The sequence below is a fragment of the Nyctibius grandis genome, chromosome 10, assembly GCF_013368605.1.
Source record: "Nyctibius grandis isolate bNycGra1 chromosome 10, bNycGra1.pri, whole genome shotgun sequence".
NCBI lineage: Eukaryota > Metazoa > Chordata > Aves > Nyctibiiformes > Nyctibiidae > Nyctibius > Nyctibius grandis.
In genome coordinates, this window is record NC_090667.1 from 14,908,794 (window position 1) to 14,928,052 (window position 19,259).

At 38.8% G+C, this 19,259-nt stretch overlaps 1 protein-coding gene across 1 annotated transcript in view; it reads left to right on the plus strand.

The window, feature by feature from the left end:
• The window catches only part of ATRX (ATRX chromatin remodeler), an 82,089-nt gene extending 64,197 nt beyond the window's left edge, over window positions 1-17,892 (plus strand). The window contains 10 exon segments of the mRNA XM_068409731.1: window positions 831-939; window positions 2,037-2,214; window positions 3,628-3,822; window positions 10,954-11,103; window positions 12,281-12,406; window positions 13,334-13,370; window positions 13,373-13,402; window positions 13,405-13,427; window positions 13,978-14,106; window positions 14,949-17,892. Coding sequence (XP_068265832.1) covers window positions 831-939; window positions 2,037-2,214; window positions 3,628-3,822; window positions 10,954-11,103; window positions 12,281-12,406; window positions 13,334-13,370; window positions 13,373-13,402; window positions 13,405-13,427; window positions 13,978-14,106; window positions 14,949-15,221 — 1,250 coding nt within the window. The 3' untranslated portion in view covers window positions 15,222-17,892.
• The last annotated feature ends 1,367 nt before the right edge of the window (window positions 17,893-19,259 follow it).

A 19,259-nucleotide genomic window follows, 5' to 3' on the forward strand; every position in this document is an offset into this window, starting at 1 on the left:
CTTGACTTTTGAAATCTCCTTTTGAGCATTTACTTATGAATGCTCTTTGTATGGGAGAGGCTTATTTACGCTAATTGTGTAACGCGAAACTGCACAGATGAATTAGAAATGTACAATTAGTACTATAATGCGTAAAGATTAGATGTAGTTACTTTTTAAAATGAACTTTGGCTCCAAGTTAAGGCACATCTCTACAAATGTGTATGTACAACTAGAAATAGTGAAAAATAAGAGGAACTCCCCAAAAAAGCTCAGGTCTTTTCAAATACTTCGATTAAAACTTAACCTTGGAACATTATTTGATTATAAATTCATATCTTTAAATTCCAATCTGTATAAAAATGCTTTGAGGAGTTTAATATCAATTGATCTTTTTGTCAAATATAACAAAACCTTAAGAAGAAATGGATAGTGATAGATGTTGGATACTTTCTGCAAGGTAAAATATTATTGACAACATTTATTCTGTTTTTGAATCGTTTTAGACAAAATTGGTTTAGGCTTTGTAGGAGCTATTGCAGGCTTGTGGATGATCATTGTCATCACAAATCCAATTGCTATTATGTTCTGTCATGTCACATAATTTATATTTTGTTATCGAAGCTTCACCACGTAATTTTCAAGGCACGCCTGTGGCAAGCACCTATATCCTCCAAAAATGTTCTCTATCTTGTATAACCTGTAGTCTTCTCCCATTGTTTTAAAATCAATAGTATATTTTATGTTCCATATTTGTTCTTTTACTATTTAGAGAGTTGTGTGTATCCAGTATTATCAGTCTGGTTACTTACGCAGTGAGCACTTCAATAATTTGACTATCACATTTACAGGCGAAGGAAAGTGGTTCAGAAACATTGATTACTATCGCTTAGATGGTTCAACTACAGCTCAGTCAAGAAAGAAATGGGCTGAAGAATTTAATGATGAAACTAACGTGAGGTGAGATCTCTTCTGATATATATGCTTAATTTTCCGTCTTCTCTTTCTTTTGTTCCCTATTTCTTTGTCACTTGTATTAGCTTAGTGACCTCTGAAGGTTAGGCAAGTAAATATCACCATGTTGTCAGGTGCAGAACTTGCACAAAAAATGTGCAACAATAATAGGTGTCTGGTTTCCCAAGGTTACTTCCATTTGTACTGATCGATACTTGTTCAGTGTTTCCTTGCTGTTTTCATTCTTGTTTAGCTTGTAAGCAATTTGGATCAGAGACAGTCTTTTTATAACAATTACTGAGAAGGATATAAGGACCTAGGAAGGTCAGAGCCCCGTGGGGTCTGGCCAGGAGACGGCAGTCGCTTGGCCACACAGAAGCGTGTAGCTCTCAGCTACCTCCAGAATTGTCTTCCAGCCATCCACTGTTCATACAAGATGGGACTTTCAGTCTGATTTGGATAGGTGGATAGATACAAACGTGTGCAAGTTTAATGAAGTTAAGGAGCTTCACCTTCCAACATTGTTTAAAAAATAAAATATGTAGTTATGTTGCAGTTATTTATAACGTAAAAAAAATTAAAAAAAACCAGTTAAATGGAACAAAGTAAACTAATTTCAGTGTTAATACTCTTAAGTAGTTTATTCTGTCATGTATCTGTCAAGAGCTCATTTTAAGTTGATCCTGAGTGAGATGGTAAAAAGCAGATGCATCAAAGAGACAGTGTCATTCTAGAGTTATCCTCAAAGTTTTCTAGCCAGGAAAACGGTTTCAATAACATGGGATGTGCCTGTTTAAAATTATGGTTTAATTTGATATAACTAATTTTATTAGAGTTTGAAAACACAAAACCAAAAATTTTTTCTTACCCACCAGTTTTTGTTAACAGTTGGTTTGCAAAAGGCCCTGATCTGTATTTCTGAGAGTGTGGTGTTCGCTGAAGGCGTTGTTCTCGTAAAATCTGCCTGTTTTATGCTTAGTACAGTATTTTAATGAAGCTTTTGGGTTATTTCAGTGTATGAACAACTCCATAGTAACACAGCAACATGGGAACAATAGTTGTTTTCCAAAATATTAAAACTTTGCAACTTTTCTCTGTTCCAGAGGCCGCTTGTTTATTATATCCACTAAAGCAGGTTCCCTCGGAATTAATCTCGTGGCTGCTAATAGAGTAATCATCTTTGATGCTTCTTGGAACCCATCGTATGACATCCAGAGTATTTTCAGGGTTTACCGCTTTGGGCAGAACAAACCTGTGTTTGTGTACAGGTTTTTGGCTCAGGTAGGTTTCTATCTGATATTTTTGAGATATTCTGGTCCTGCAATCAAATTATAAGCTGTAACTATTTGGACTGTAACTATTTGGACTTGTGTTGAAGTCTGTAGTGGTCCACACTGATCCAGTCATCTTCCAGCCCATATCTGATAGCAGTATTTGGCCACTGAAAAAGCTCCTGAAGGAAAGGTTGGCAAAATAAATAACAACTGAAGTTATTTCCTGTTAAGCTGACCTCATCTGACACTTTGTGTAAGACAAATCCTGGAATTCTAGCAGGGATTCACACATCCAGACTCAGAATAGTATTCTCAGCCTTTTTAATTTGCACACCACTAAAAATTCTTAATTGAATAGACTGCAATAGAGGATGGTGGTCGTTAGGCAATAGACTTGCTTGATGTAGTTGTCTTCTACACACCCCTGGCCTGCGTGCCCCTGACAGTCCCAACTGGAATGAAAACACAGGGAGCTAAAGAATTTTTTATGAAAAGGCATCCAGTCATGATTTGAAAACTCGTATCACACCCTACGGATATTAAAGATGTGTAATAATTCTGATGGTCACTGATCTATGCTTTTTTTAAGTATAATGCCATTATTTCTGTTGGGAAGTATCGTGCTTCATCTTCTAGTTCTTCAGGTGTTACTGAGTAGACTGAAGACCTTTTCCCAGTAACAATACTTAACTCTTGATCAAGTCACTATTTACTTGCCAGCTTCAATAGATTACTTTTTGTAACATGTTCCTGTCAGACATGGGTTTTTTCTTCAGGCTTCAGTCTATTTTTGTCATTTTCTATGTGCACTTTTGAACTGTTGGTATCCTTTTTAAATTACGCTGTTCAGAACAGGCTGTGCTGTTCTCATACTTCTCATAGTGATCATCTTTTTTTTAAAAAAAAAAGTAAATTTCCTTTTTTCATCAGGGATCTCATTTTTTCATACACAGCTGTGATGAATTAGACTTGACTGCTTCCCTTCCCCTCTCCTCTCCACCCCAGTGATACGGTATCTGTTTTCCCTTTTACAGGCTGCACAGAGCAGCAAAATAAGGTACATGCTGTGGAAATTGGCATTTTTTTGTCATAATCCTACTCTGGAGAATTGAAGCAAAAAAGGATTTCTTCAAACACTACTGAAAAAATATATGTCTTACTCCAGTCAGTAGCTAGGTGACATCTGTCACGTAATGCACAATTCGCATTACTTTGAGTTCGCTTCCAGGAGACTTTTTTTTTCTTTTTTTTTTCCTCAGCAAACGAAGTGTTTTCAGGTAACTTTGTAGATACGGGGTCAAAGAAACGAGGAAAATAGAGCACTGTTACGTTGTTATTCTAGCTCTTTTATAGCTTTTTTTTTCCCTATATGACAAGAAGGTCCAGTATTTGTATGAAAGCAAGTGTCTTCGTGTTCTAGGGAACCATGGAAGATAAGATCTACGATCGTCAGGTCACAAAGCAGTCATTGTCTTTCCGGGTTGTCGACCAGCAGCAAGTTGAACGTCATTTTACTATGAATGAACTTACAGAGCTGTACACTTTTGAGCCAGACTTGCTGGATGATCCTAATTCAGAAAAGAAAAAGAAGAGAGATACACCAATGTTGCCAAAAGTAAGTTGATGTACATCACTGGGAATTACATGCTATAAAAATAACTTACATCTGTTTAAGGACACACGGGGTATGTGATCCTGGAAGAAGAAGAGTGCTGTGTTTTCACTTTAGAGTGGTATTTTTCACTTTGAATGGAGATGAATAGCAGGTAACAATAAAATATGTAATTAATATAACAGATGGTATAATGAGCTAGATAATGAGTTTCCCTTTAATGTAATTGACAGTATAAGAAAAAGATTTTCAGTTAAAAGACAAGAATTTTAAATCAGAACAAACAAAAATACTTTTTCACACAATTTGAGTGAATAGAAGTTTTACTGCAGGAAACTCTGGAAGCCAAGGTTCAAATGATTGTCTAAGCGGGTGCTGGTGATGCCTAACATTACCTCAGTTTGTGATAACACATCTGTGAGGCGATGCTGTACTTCAGGGTCTGGTTTTATCTACCTAGGTAAGACTTGTAAGAGTCAAATTAATCCATGCTCTCCTTTGCCAAGCCTTTTTGGTTTTGAGTTCCTTGTTTAACTCTTCTTGTGGGGACCGTTAATAGAGGTATGGTAGAGACAGGGGAAAAGTTGCACTTATTTAGTGTTTAAGTGAGGAAAATTGGATAAGCTAAGATTTTGTCATCTGTTTTTAGTGTTGCCAGTCCCAGCAGAGACCATTGACATTTTTGTAGACAGTCGTTTACACCATTTACGCAACTTAGTGGGCATGCTGGTACTCTGTACTCTGAGATCATATGAAGTAGTGATGTTGGACCTTTTTCCAGCTCGCTCCTAAATGACCTTTTAAGATCACAGTGGATTGTTTTCACCGAGGCCTGCCTAAATCTGTTTGTAATGGATGTCCATGTGTAGTAGTGGTTCATTGTCACTGCTCTCTGTAGTAGTTGTCGCTATCCTATGTGATACGTGGGAAACTGAAAAATTTACTAACTGAATTAAAAATAAAAACTGTAACTTTGACAGGCAGGCAGGAGTAAACTTCAGGGGAAAGAAAAACTAGTTCAGTTATTCTGTTCTTTTTTTTCCAGGTCAGTTTGTATTTAAGATTAGTTGACGGTTCTGTACTTTGTGTAATTTATATACTCTGTGTATGTGTTCTGCTAAAGACTAATTCATCATTAAGCTGCTGTGCAATTATCTTTGCTTCTTACCAAGTGAATAGCTAGTAAACAGTAACACGTAAATGTGTGGCCCGTAGTTAGTTAACTGGTTATGTTTCTGAGTTACTGCTCTGTTTAGGTCATTACACAGTGTCTGGGTGTGGGGAGAGAGGTTTTCCAGTTTGTAAATCTACTATTTTTCCAAGGAAAAATGGTGTGTTTTCCTCCCAGACTATCTGTAGATGACTATAATATAATAATATAAATTGTGGTCAGGCATCACACTGGCATTCTTAATAGTTAAGCCATTCTCTGAAACAATCTATTAGACCACCTACAGAGTCGGTGCAGCTGCCAGGGGGATTTAGGAAGTGTTTGCCCTATAAGTGTAAGTCACTGTTGCACATGCATTTTAAAACCCTTGAAAATAAACTTTAATGACTGTATCTATGCTCTTTCTATTACAGTGTTTCTCACTGTAAGCAGTAAATTGTAGATAACTGAAAATTTTATGCTACCTTTTTACGGTGTTTACATTTTTATTTTGGCAGATTCATTTTTTTACCTCCTAAAACATCTTCCTTTAGGTTGTAATTAATAGTATTTATTTTATCTTTTTTACATTCTTAGTTATTTTATGCCATACACATTTATGCTTCCACAAATTCGTAGCTAATGCATCACCATTTGCTGCTGATGCTACTTGTTTTTAAGAAAATAAAAATAGGTCAAAAAACCTATGAAGCAACTGAGTATGTTTACTCAAAGCATTGATCAATCCAATGCAATAATTATATTTTGAAAGTTATGTGGGGTTTTTTTACAATAATAATTAATGAATGAAGTATATTGCAAAAGAGAAAGTTGATAAACTACAAACTTACTTTCTCGTTCAGTTTGAAACATTAAGTTCCATATTAATTCCCTTCCAACCATCAGTGTAAAGATTGTGTTAGTTAAGTTGAATACAAGGTTTTAACCAAGTCCCTGGCTGTAAATAGAGCAAAGCTCTGTACTGGAATTCGCTTTGGTTTTTCATGAGTTTAGCAAATGGTACTGAATGGAATTTTGTCCTTTTTAAGATGTGCATCTTAGTACATACTGTGTGCAAATTTCTAATCCCTTTTTTTTTTAATTTGTTGGTTGAAAAGGCTAGAAATCATCAGGTAGATTCATCTTATTTTGGCAGTTTCTGTATTTATTTGTTGAAGGCGGGGCTTTGCATTCCCAATAGCCTCACAGAATACAGGAAGCTAGCCATTAACCCCCCAAAAATTCTTTTTCTTTCTTTGTCCCCCTGAATTAGTCTTGGTAGTGAGGAGGGATCATGCTGGATGCTGAGTTCCCTCAGCTCCTGCAGAAGCTGGGGGTCGAGAGCCGCGGGTGTGAGGTGTGGTGGGAGGTACCTAACTCCCAATGCCCGTTTTCAGCTGCTTGGCAGGGTAGTGGTACGTGTGGTAGCTGGTGTTTTCATGTGCTGTTTTCATTTTAGCCACAGTTTGGTTCTTGCTTTGCATACAAAACAGAGCTAGTCCAGTAGCTGCAGTGTCTCCTTGCTTGGTTCCTGTGGTCTCTTTAATTGAATTGTGGCTCATGCCTTATTTGTAATATTGTAAGTTTAATTTTTATGTTTTATTTCCTATTCTGCCTTTTTTTGGTCTTTCTAATTCTCTAAAATCCTATATAAACAATCAAAACCAAGTATCAGCTGTAGGAAATATTGCAGTGGGTGTTATTCTCTAAATTGTGCAAGGTTATTCATTCAGAAAGTAATTATTCCTCATTTCAGTGTTACTGTAGCAGAGACGCATGATTTAGCTTCATAATTATAAAACTTCTTAACAATTAAATGAAATTAACAACACACTCGTAGCATTTTTTTTAAGAAAGTTGATTAAGAAGACTGTTGATCTGTTTCTGAAAACATTTTATTGTAACATTGATTAATTACACAGCCTTTTGGAGAGGGACATTTTCTTTAAGATCATGTTGCATGATACTCCGATGCTTTGTTCATGGTCAGTTCAGCACACCCAACCTGATCTCTGCAGCTCTTCGCTGGAAACAAAGGCCACTCAGACTTCACCTGTATTACTCCTCCAGCATTGAGCTCTCTACCCCTTGCTCACAAAGACTGAGCTGTTCCTGTATAATTACCAGCAAAGCGAAACAGGCATTTAGGCTAAAAGAAGGCTTTAGTTCTGCCTTTTACAGGTTTTGTGTGTAATTGTCTCTCTTTGTCTTCAGGCCTCTTTTACCTCTTCAAAGCATGGCCTGTTGAACAGTGATACCCCTGTGTAATTGTACTGTTGTACGAGGTAAGGGGTTACCTCGGTAATCCTTAGCATTGGAGTGAAACGTGCAGTAAAACACGTAAATATCCTCGAATGTCAAGTGGAGATACAGCTGGGCTCTGCGGGAACGGGTTCCTCGGAACACGGGTACAAAGGTGTTTGAAAATAGGCATTTCAGAACTGACCCCTTCCAGGCGTGCTTTTTGGAGGGTAATTCTGAACAGGAATTAGGTGAAATGTTTTCCATCTTTTTCTCCAACCGTCTAAGCGTGAATGTGGAAGAACCTGGAGGGATAACAGGTTTTGTGATGGATGTCTCATAAGTCAGAGGGCTTCTTGACTTCAGTAACACCCCACAGAAGGGAGGTTCTTTAGGTTATGCAGCCAGGAGTCGTGTGTGTTGGGGAGGAGTGATCCAGGGCTGAGCGTTAGGGCTTGTAACTCCTGGTTTTAACACACTTTTCAACTTCAGTGATGGAAGGAAAAAAATTGGGTTTCAATTCTTTTGGTTTTAATGGGTTAAGAGAATTCATTCTATATTGTTTTAAAAGTCAGAAGTAAAGCCGTTAAGTGAGTGAAGAAACAAATTCTACTTGATTTTGAAAATAGATCCTTGAGAATTTTGTTTTTGCAGTAATCCAAGTTTCAGACAAAGACCAGTTTTCTTAGAAAGTGTTAGGGGAGGGGGAAGATGCTGAACGGTGCTATTTTATATAAAAAGTCGCACGCCAAACGTGCAGTATGTTGTTTTCCTGGAAGCTTATCAATGTTTCGTGTCAAGTTTTAATTTTAGCAGCAGTTTTCTGCCCTTTGTGGTCTGAACAAGACCTTCAGGTTGCCGAGGAATGCTGCGGAGCCAGCGCGTAGGGTCTCAGGGGACAATGCCTATTGCACTACAACCCTACCTTCATAGTGCCATTCTCTGCCCTTACCCCTCTGAAACAGCTTCTGCATCTTGAACAATGTAAATACTTGGTTTTAACAGAATATTTTTATTATGAATGCTTTTCACATGAATTATGAAATCAGTCGTAACTTCCACTGCTTGATTTTGTTCATCTGCTATCCCTGCAAAAGGAAAAGATGGTGTAAAGTGAGAAAACTCTGTTTAATGGATTACGGTTATATTTCAGGTGTCACATTTTACTTTGCTCTGAATTTAACAGTAGGTCTGGAGTCTTTTTTTAAATCAGTGTGATTTATGACTGGGCTGTTTGTTTGGGTTTTTTTAAGTAGGTTCTCACAGACTCGTTAACACGCAGCTCCCAAAGGATTGTGTACTGGGGTGGACTTGGCTCATACGCAGCTAACGGGGAAAAGTCTTTTCACCACAAATACTGATAGCCAGACCCGGTGATAGGTGCAATACTTGTGGCTTACCTCGGCCAGTGTTTCAGAGCAATATATATGAGGTAGGAGCTGGACAAAGACAAAGCAGGGGGGCACGGTGTGTCCCTCGGAGCTGGCACTGTTGTACTCTCTGTTCCTTGCGTATCCTTCCCCAGATCAGCCTGTTCGGTGGATTAGAGTCAGTCACATTTTTATGTGAAATGAAAACTTGGCTCAGTTGAGGTCATGTAACGCAGACTGGAAAAGCAGATTAAAATAATAGTTCAGATTCAGTTGGATGTAGTGTATCATTATTTTATACTACCTGAGGACATAGCCAGGGCATGTGTTTTACTGTAGTTCTGTACTAGGGGACAATTTTGTGAATTTTGGAAGGCTTTTGATCTCAGAATCAGAAGAATTTGCTGCTTATTTAAATTTATTTTTATTTTTAACCTCGGTATTAAATGTTCAATTGGTTGAGGAAAACTTGCTTAACTCGCATTCCTTCATGGAAGATTTCCTTTCTAATACGTTTATCTCACCATAGCATTTAATTTCCATCAGGATTTTAAAAAGACAAACCTTTTTTAAAAATTCAAAACCTTTTTTCAGTATCTCTTCATTTTTTCATTCATCACCAGGACTTCATCTTAAAGCTTATAAACCAATTAATAGTCATTGTTCTATCAACAAGCTAAACAAATGAAAAGGAAGACTTACTCTGATGATTTTTTGTGTGTAAGGTGAATTTTCTTTTCATTGTAAAATCAAACAAACTGAATGGCAGTACCTTCCACATCCCAGTTTTCAAGCTCCATCGTTGAAGTTAATGCAAAATAAAGTTTAGACAAAGAAAAGCAAACACACAGTTGGATGTAATTTAAACCACATTTTGAAGACAGTGTTGGCTAAGTGAGGGTGGATTATATTCCAGTATTGTTTTCAATAATGGTGTTACCATGGAAATTAATGCATATGCATGTCCAGGAACCCTCCACACGCTGATGTACAGCTACGGTATGCTGGGAGCACTGTAATTGTGTTAGCTTACTGTTGTGATATCGTCTTGACTTCCTTTAGATGTTTTCATCATATCCTCTTATCACATCCCTCTTCTCTCTCTGCCTTCTCTCCCACCACCCCAAAAATACCATTATTTTGTTCCTTGTGCTCATTAGTCATGCAGATATTACATAGAATATTTTGTCGAGGAGCCGGCGAAGAAAGCATTGATTCAAATTTAGGGAGGCCAGATAGTAGAAGGATGAAGGAAAGGCTGGCTTGTATAATTGGGTAACAATTGAGTTTTAAACACACACAGAAACAAACAACTTTCTGTAGCTGTTGTGACGAAACCACAGGACCTCTGCACTGTGCTGCCTACCTTGAAATATCAGCTTTTCATATTCATTTTATCTGTTTTTCTATCACTTTAATTGAGATAATGATCTATCATAATGTGGCATCTGTTGTCCAGACAAGGGCAGTAGTTCCTTGTTTTGGTTAGCAGCTAGTTTGGTTTTGCTTTATCTAGGAAATATTCAACATGCTGGTTACTCTGCATTTCAAAAAACACTAATAGGATTTATGTATAATTTTTTGTATTAGAAATCGTAGACTGAATGCTGAGCTATATTGGAGCTTTCTTTTATTTATATATATATATATATATATATATATAAAAAAAAATACAGATATATGTGTATAAAATGGTAGTATGCCTGTGAACAAAACCTTCACAATAGTTTGCCATTATAAATGACATTGTAGATATTTCAGTTAATCGTAAAAGCAATTAAGCATCCGGGGTATTGTGGAGTGTAGAGGTCTAAATTGCAACCTGCTGATCAGATCCGGTTCATAGCAGTGATTTGACCTGTCTTAGTCCACACGGGTGGGGGACTATTTACCTCGACGTGTATCTTAACAGTTTTAAGAATGCAGCCTCTTGTGTTGCATGCCGATGGACAGTTGATGGACCAAAGTACTACTTAGTGGTTTAAACCCAGTAGAGAGGTGCTCTTTGTATCTGATAGATGCAGATTTTTGGTAGGGCCTGTCAGGTATCCAGCCCGAGCAAAGGAAAAACCATTGAGCACATTCCATTCTTTTTAGGTTCTTAAAGTGCATTTATTGTTGTGGAATCTGAGTGCGTTCCCGTGGTTCATTAAGTGATTGGACTGTCATGTCTGTAACAGCTTGTTAATCCATTACCCTCCCTCCTCGGAAAATCGTACTTTTACATTATTTTTTAATTTTGTTTCGCTGTGTCGTGCTCTGAGCTGCTGTTTGTGAAATGGGGTCAAAGCAGTAAGTCAGGCGAGCACAAAGGGTGAACAGGGAGAGCTGCTGAGTGGACGTCCTCGTTTTATCATCTCTTCATTTGAACAGGATACAATTCTGGCAGAACTGCTTCAGATCAATAAAGAGTATATAGTTGGGTACCACGAACACGATTCACTCCTGGACCATAAGGAGGAAGAGGAACTGACTGAAGAAGAAAGGAAGGCAGCATGGGCAGAATATGAAGCAGAAAAGAAGGTAAAGCTATCTGTATCAGGTTTACATACAGGAAAATAACCTTTCCAGATTTAAGCACCACTTATCTTCTCAGTTTGTTTTGGGGACATTAATTTTCTTACAGGCCAAGAAATGGATTTGTAAAGCAAATTTTGATATATGAAAAATGGAGATACTGTGTCGCGTGCTCTTGCGGTGCTGGTCTTTTGTGTGTATTTTCTTTGTTCCTTTCATTTAAAAGTTACTTTTTCCTTTTACACACACATTTTTTTTCTATTTCATAATAAGACTCAACTAGTGTCTTATGTAATATCTCTCTTTTACCATTTGAGAGAAATTTCTAGCTCCATTTAAGGTATATAATTGATTTCAGGATTTTTTGCCACAATCCCACAAACACATAAGCATCTGCCAGAAAGGGCCTAAAAGCTTGCTTTTTTTTTTCCTGTTATTCCCTGTGTCTTGTTTGTTTGATATTTAAGCAGGTGGTAGAATGAAGAAAACTGTAAATTGGCTTCAAGTTTGGGAGGTTTTTTTACTGTAAAAGGGATATGATAACTTGGTGTAACTAGAGTCTTAATAGCAGAAAATTCCTGGAAAGGCAAAGTTTGCTGTTCAGATCTGATCAGTAATCTGAACGTACAAAAATTGAATGTATAAATTGCCACTGACCATCCTGAGTAAACAAATGACAAATGAAGTATTGGGAGAAGGTTTTGTGAGGGAGAAGAAATAGGAAGATACAATACGGTAAGCACTGAAATTGCCCTATGAAAAATCCATGTGGGAGATGAGCTTTATATTCCTGCTAATAAATTATGCATTTCACTTCTTCAAAATTTGGTTATAGTCAGGTCAAACTCAACATTAAGTAGTGGGTTTGTGATATAAAAAATGCATCTTAAATGACTTAAGATAATCTAATAAGCCTTGGTCATTTTTTTTCCTTAGTATACCAAATAATTATAATTATGCTAAACTCCCATATTACTCAAGACTAGAATTTAGGTTCCTCTGTGATTAAAATGTCCTTTTGAGTGAAGGTTTGGAAAGGATCTTCATTTCTCTGAGGTAGGGTGGCCTTCATGCGTGATGTACAGTGCTTGTCTGATTAGTCTGCGTGTGCTATTCCATGGGTTGTTCTAGAAGACCATCAGTTATCAGTTACTCCAATATAAGTGCATTTTGTGTTTTTAAGGGCTTGACTATGCGCTTCAACATGCCAACTGGGACCAATATGCTTCCCACAAATTTCAACTCTCAGACACCATATATTCCTTTCAATTTGGGTGCTCTGTCAGCAATGAGTAACCAACAGCTGGAGGTGAGTAGCAGTCAGAGTAGTGTAACATGCCTGTGTTGCTGTAAGCATGCCTGTATTTTTCTGTCACAAATAATAGTTAATATCATTCTTAAATATCTTGATATTTATCTAATTGTATGCTATTTCTAATAGGGGCTTTTTTTCTGTGTATAGCTATGTTGAAGTCTAACTTGTAAGCACACAAACCTATACGTGTGTAGTGTCTCAGGGTTCTGGAAGATGAACTGCATTCTTTGCAGACATCAATTACCCCATCTAGCTTTCTACCTCTGTGTCTTCTGTCCGAGAAGGAATGGAGAGAAGGAATGCGTGCTCTGTGCCTCAGTTACTCGGGTCTGGTTTCATCATAGCTGGAGTATCCTGAGGGCATTTCTTCCTAATAAGATGCCAGCTGTAAACTGCAGGAGTTGCAGCACAGTTGTCTGATGATACCTGCTGGTGTCTTGCTGAGGAGCCTGTGCTGAAGAATTGAAAACCTCTAAGTGTGCAAATCAGGGGCAACTATGTTGATATACCCGAGGAATAATACATAATACACACCAGTATCATGCTAAAATAGGTAATTTAGATAATATTTTGAGCACATAGAATGAGTTGAGTCTGTAACATCATCGAAGTCAGTGTCACAGAAAATTTGCCTGGGTAGAAATGAAGCGCTCCTGTGACGCTCTGAAAAACTTGGGGTACAAAAGTAGTTTTTATAACTACTTCCCACTGTACAAATTGGCAGATTTGTACGTGCGGTTCAGTTACTCTGTGCTGAAATTCAGTCGTGTGGAAGCTCAGACTCGTAGGCTTGTGCAAATTGAAAGGAAAAAGTAAAGACTAGGTACACAAGGCAAAGATGAAGAAAACTTACAAAAGGTTGGCAAAGAAATGTGTTCTTCCTGTCTGTGCTTTATAATTAATTTCCTGGTGTTTTCTCAGGACCTTATTAATCAAGGAAGAGAGAAAGTTGTGGAAGCAACAACAGTGTAACTGCAGCAAGAATTCAGCCCCTGAAGACATCATTTCAACCATAGTGAGGAAATGAAAACTGTAGGTTTAGATCAGGAGATGGAAAAATGTTACCAGGCAAAGACATTACATTGTATATGGTCATGCAGTCTAATTAATTGCATTATTAATGAATATAATTTCAGTTTGTATGACCTTTATCCCTGCAGGTTGCAGTAACCCTTAATGGTATCTAGATGACACAAGAGCCTTAGGGACCAGCAAGCTCGATCTATAATTATTCCCATGCTCTGAAAATGCCTGATTTTTCTAAAAATAGGAATAATACTATGAACAAATAAGATGTATTTCCTATACCTTATCTATCTATCTATCTTGGCTGCCACATTTCTCACTTGCTCCCAGTAATCTAGAGGTGTATACCTTAATTAGCAGTTAGAAGAGCTAATAACTCATAGTTCTAATTCTGGTGAAGTATAATTTTACCTTCACTGGAAATTGGGCTGTATTTTAACTCATGATGCAACTCTGAACATAATGCAAGACCTCAGTTACCATCACACTTCTGTTAAAGTGAGTAGTGCCAAGAAGGTTTTGTTTTTTCTCCTTTTCAGTGGAAAGAAAACGTAACACTCACCGAGAGCCAAGTACAGGCCCTGGCACTAAGCAGACAGGCGAGCCAGGAGCTTGATGTCAAGCGTCGAGAAGCCATCTATAACGATGTCCTCACTAAACAACAGATGGTAAAATACCTAATATTTATTTGACCAACTGGCCATGTTTGAACTGGGATGTTGAGTATGGACTGTGCATGTGTGCGTTCATAAAATAGAAGCATGTGTTGAGGTTCATAAATACATACCTACAGGATGTGTGTTTCAATAGGTCAGGGATTTGCTGGCATTGTGTAACGGTGTGTGTGAGGTGACATCAGGAGATGGTGCCTTCTGCAACGTGTTGGATTGCATTGCTCAGTCTCATCGAAGGAGAATCCATGAGAAGTTCGTGTAAAAAAAAAAAATACCAGATTTTTCTGTTGAAGTAGTTTGCTTGAAGGTCATGAGGCTTAAAGAGAAATGTGATTCCCAGAGCTCAGAAAGCAACTGAGGAAACACCCATCTTAGAAAGTGCTGGTAATGGTTTTTTAGCTTAGAATTATTTTGCAAAATCTGAAAGTTGCCCAGATTATGTCAATGGGGAGAGATTTCTCTTGGGCAAACAAACATTTAGTGACAATCCACATGCAGGACTTTCAAAGGGAAGATAAATAGTACCTGACAAATAATGTTGTAACTTATACCTGGAAATAATTTCACAGTATAGTGCGTGTTGCCGTAGCAACGTAGGTAAATGCCGAGTGCAATACAATAGGCAAGTCATTAAGAGAACTCAGCCCTAAATGGTGTTACTAAATGGTTTCTACAGTCATCAGCTTGTGAATACCATCCCATTAGTGATGGTGGTAACAATGGTGCTTTTCCCTTCAGCCATGCTATCCCTAACAAATCGATTTTAACTCTGAACTTGATACTTGCAGCATTGAGACGGGCCCTGCGCTTACAACAGCTCTGCTTTCCCTTCACAGTTGATCAGTTGTGTTCAGAGGATACTCATGAACAGAAGACTACAGCAGCAGTACAATCAGCAGCAGCAGATGTCTTACCAGCAAGCAGCAATGAGTCATCTCATGATGCCAAAGCCTCCAAATCTGATCATGAATCCTTCCAACTACCAACAGATAGATATGAGAGGAATGTATCAGTCAGTGTCTGGCGGTATGCAGCCACCGCCGTTACAACGAGCACCACCCCCAATGAGAGGCAAAAATCCAGGGCCTTCCCAAGGGAAATCAATGTGATTTTGCACTAAAAGCCTAAAGGATTGTTAAAATCAGAGAAAGAACTTTTTATTTTTTTAGGAATCAATGGCTTAACAGAACTCAACTGTAAAAAAAAAAAAAAAAAAAAAAATAGTTTGGTTGGTCCCCTTAAATGCCATGTTCCACATTAGTGTTTCAGCTTTGTTTAAATAGGACATAATGTTTTCCCTGTTGTCAGTGATGTTGCCTAGAATCTTCTTACATATGTTGAGTACAGGAGATAACAAGTTGTTTTCAGTGAAAACAAGTCCTCCCGTAACAGTAGCATCTCCACAGGTTTCCTGTCTAAACTCCTGCGCGTGCTTTTAGTAGCTGCGAAGCTGTCACCGAATCCGAGAGGCTTAGGAAGGACTGCAGGTCTGTGTGTTTCAGTATTCCATATGTGCATCGTAAACAGCTGAGTTCTTGATTAGAGTTGATTCCTCAAATTACGGAATACTTTTCTGCTTACCCATTTCTTTATCTTAGTGGGAATATTATAACAGAAATAGTCTGGTTTCCTTTTGACTGAGGTCTGGACTCGTGCTAGATCATCTATGCTGAATGAAACAGGAACTGAAAATACTCTTTGAAACAGAATTGAGTGCAATATTCTTAAATACTACTGCTCTGAAACCTTTGAGTCGTGCAGTTACGTAGAAACTGTGTAAACAGCCTTAAATAGTGACTCGGGGAAGCCGATTGTTCTTCCCTAGTCTTCTGCCATTTTTTATTTTCAGTTTTATGTGATGGAAGAACAAATGGTGATCTTGGAGATGTTTTTCCTTCACACGCTGATTTACTCTATGCGGAGTCCAATACAAAGCACATTTCTGTTAACTCCTTAATGCTGGTGCTACTGTCTTTCCCCATTGCCGGCAATGGGAGACGGGCCAAGAAAATGGAATTCCTGGTGTTTTGGGGGTTAAAATAGTGGTGGTGGCCAGGGTCAAACCCTGTTATATGTACAACTTGAACATGGCAGAACCATTGCTGATTTAAAATCGATAAAAAAAGAAAGTGCTGTAGCAACTTCCAGAGCTGCCAGAACAGTGAAATAACTTTTCCTCTTATTAGAGAAGAGTTTTGATTATGCACTCTACCCCTTCCCTTTCGTTTGTGTGAAAATATGATTTAGTACACAAAGAGCTTGATGGTTTTGTTTGGTTTTATTTTTTATGTAGACCAGAGATAAATTTCTGGTTTATTATATATCGTTAGCACTCTCTTTACCCACACTTTTTGTGCTTGTGAAGATCTAATTAAATACAAATAGGGCTTTTCTTTGAATAGAGTTTGGTTGATTCTTCTCTCCCCACCCCCAAAAAAAAAAAAGTTTATAACCTGGGGGTAAAAGTAAGTGACAGGAACCCGTGGGGCGATGGTGTATCGACTACAGAACTCCGGAGAAAGGAGCAGATGGAGGCGCTTACTCAGATATTGCTGGACTCTTCGGACTTGCTGACGTGACCTAAAATGGTTTTGGTTTCTGGGAAGTTTCTTGTTTTGGAAGAGGAAAAAGGAGCTTTGAGTTCTTGCCCTGAATGGACAAGTGGTTTTTGCATCTGAATATGCAAATCTCACACGATATTTCATTTTGTGATTGAAACTTGGTTTGTGATCTGAACAGAGTTTGCTTGATCTGTTGCAAAACCAGCTACAAGTTGCTGTCTTGGACCTCTTTATTACAAGATACCACAAAAGAACCTCAGTATGTTCTAGTGCTTTGCCAGCTCTACAATTAAATTTAATTTGGGGGGAGGGGAGCAAAAGGAGACGTATTCACACTAGAAGAAACAAAACGTGAGACTTTGAGACAAACATTGGAAGGCAAATGTACTCTGGGCAACTCTCACCGATATTCCTACGTGTCGTGAGTAAGAGAAATACTTTCTACCAAACCTGGGAATGTTCAATGGAGTTTTACAGTAACTCAAAGACTTAAATGTGGAAGTTTTAGGCAACATTTAAAGGCACATTTTTTTTCATTCTGGACAAAACTATGGATAACAGAAGACTAATGCATAAGAAGAAACCTGAGATAAGCATTGAAATAAAACATGGACCACTTTGCATACATGTTCCTCACTTGACATTTTAGCTGCATAACAATGTGCTTTGAGTATAACATCGAGCTTTAACGAATATTTAAAGACAGAACATACATCAGTAAGATAATAAAAGGCTTTTTATATTTGTTTTAGATGTTTTAACTAGGTGAAATGGCTTAAGATGACGAATAAAAATGTTGCTTGTAATACAGTTTTGCCTGCTAAATTCTCCACATTTTGTAACCTGTTTATTCCTTTGGATGTAAAGCGTTTTTGCTTAGTATTGTGATATTGTATATGTTTTGTCCCAGTTGTATAGTAATGTTTCAGTCCATCAACCAGCTTTGGCTGCTGAAATCATACAGCTGTGAAGACTTGCCTTTGTTTCTATTAGATGGCTTTTCAGTTCTGTATTAAATATCTTAAGTACCATAGAAAAGGTGTCACCTCTTCCTATAAGGCTGTTTTGTAATATATATAAGGACTGGAAATGTGTTTTTAAAGAAAAGAAGCATTCAAGTATGACGATATACTATCTGTGTTTTCACCATTCAAAGTGCTGTTTAGTAGTTGAAACTTAAACTATTTAATATCTCATTTAATAAAGTGACCAAAATCCATCCCCGTGCCTTGTGCTACATTCGCAACACGGCGTGACCTCCGCAGGGATGACGCAGGCTGAGCCCGTGGCTTTGGAGGACTGCGCTGGGAGTTTCAGCTGCCATTTTTCTACAGCGAGGTACCCGTTACTGGATGTAGCCTTTAATTTAATTTAGGGAAAATAGTTGTGGTCCAGGTTGTCAAGTTGTATGAATGAATAGTAGCTTCTGCAGCCGATCTGTCTGTTAAAAATGAAGAGTGAGTTACTGCCCAGCAATGATAAATTGTTAAGAGTGAGGTGAAGTTCTACTTGGTCAAATTAGAATAACCTGCTTGCATATTTTAACCTCATTAATTGTACTTCTCTTAGTTATTAAATCCCACCTGTTGAGCAAAAAACCCCTTTCCTACGCAAAAAAAAATGGCATGACAATTGTGTTTTAAATCTGCCCCTGTGTTCATTCCCTGTACTTGAAGCTTTTATCTGTGGCTCCTGGCCAGTGCTGCAGCCCCGTTACTGCCCCGGGTGGGTCCGCTCGGGGGGGGGCACAGCGGCTCGTGCCGGTAGCGGAGAAAGGGCCGATGCTGTGGGAATGGTGTCTGGTGTGAAAAGAATCGAATTGTGCTCTAAGGGGCAGCGTGGGCAGCGTGTTTTTGAATACCCCCGTAGCTTTTAACTTGATTCAAAACTTTGATGGAGGGCAGCAGGAGGGTCGTGAGTGTGGTGGAGGCTGGATAAGGGCTGTGTCGGGCTGGGGAGCGAGCTGGAACAAGTTCCCCCATACAGAACAGGCCTGCAAGGTGCGTTTGGGTGTGTCAGGTGCTAAATGCTTACCCCGGGGGGTTTTTTTTGTCTTCACCTTAAAAGCAGAACCACTCTGAGCAGGGTAAATCAGAGTAAATCCATCAGTTCAAGCAAAAAGAGTTTTGGAGTTGGATCAATTTTCAACATTTATGGAAAGACAAATGCCCTCAAACATTCCCAGCTGGAGATGTTTGGAAAAAAGCTGCAGCATCAGCCACGTAAGCACGCAGTGTCTGAGCTTCCCAGCCCTGCTCAGGTGCTGCAATAACCCCACGGGCACCCTCGGTGCTGTCGAACATACCCCGGCACTGCTGGAGCCCACCTGCACCCACGGAGGGGGCTTGGGGGGAGATGGTGACCGAAGGCGGGTGTTGGGAAAGGGCTGAGGGCTGCAATGGGGCTGCTGCCCTGGCGAGGGGCAGGGGGGCTCTGCGGGGACGGGGGTCAGCCCTCGGGTCTGTGCTCGGCCACTTTGCGGTCTGATCTCAAACGCCGCCTTGGCTTTGTGTGTGATGATGGTGCGCACGAGAGCTGTTGCAGATGCTGAGTGTGACGCAGTAAGTGATACCTGCGGTGTTCATC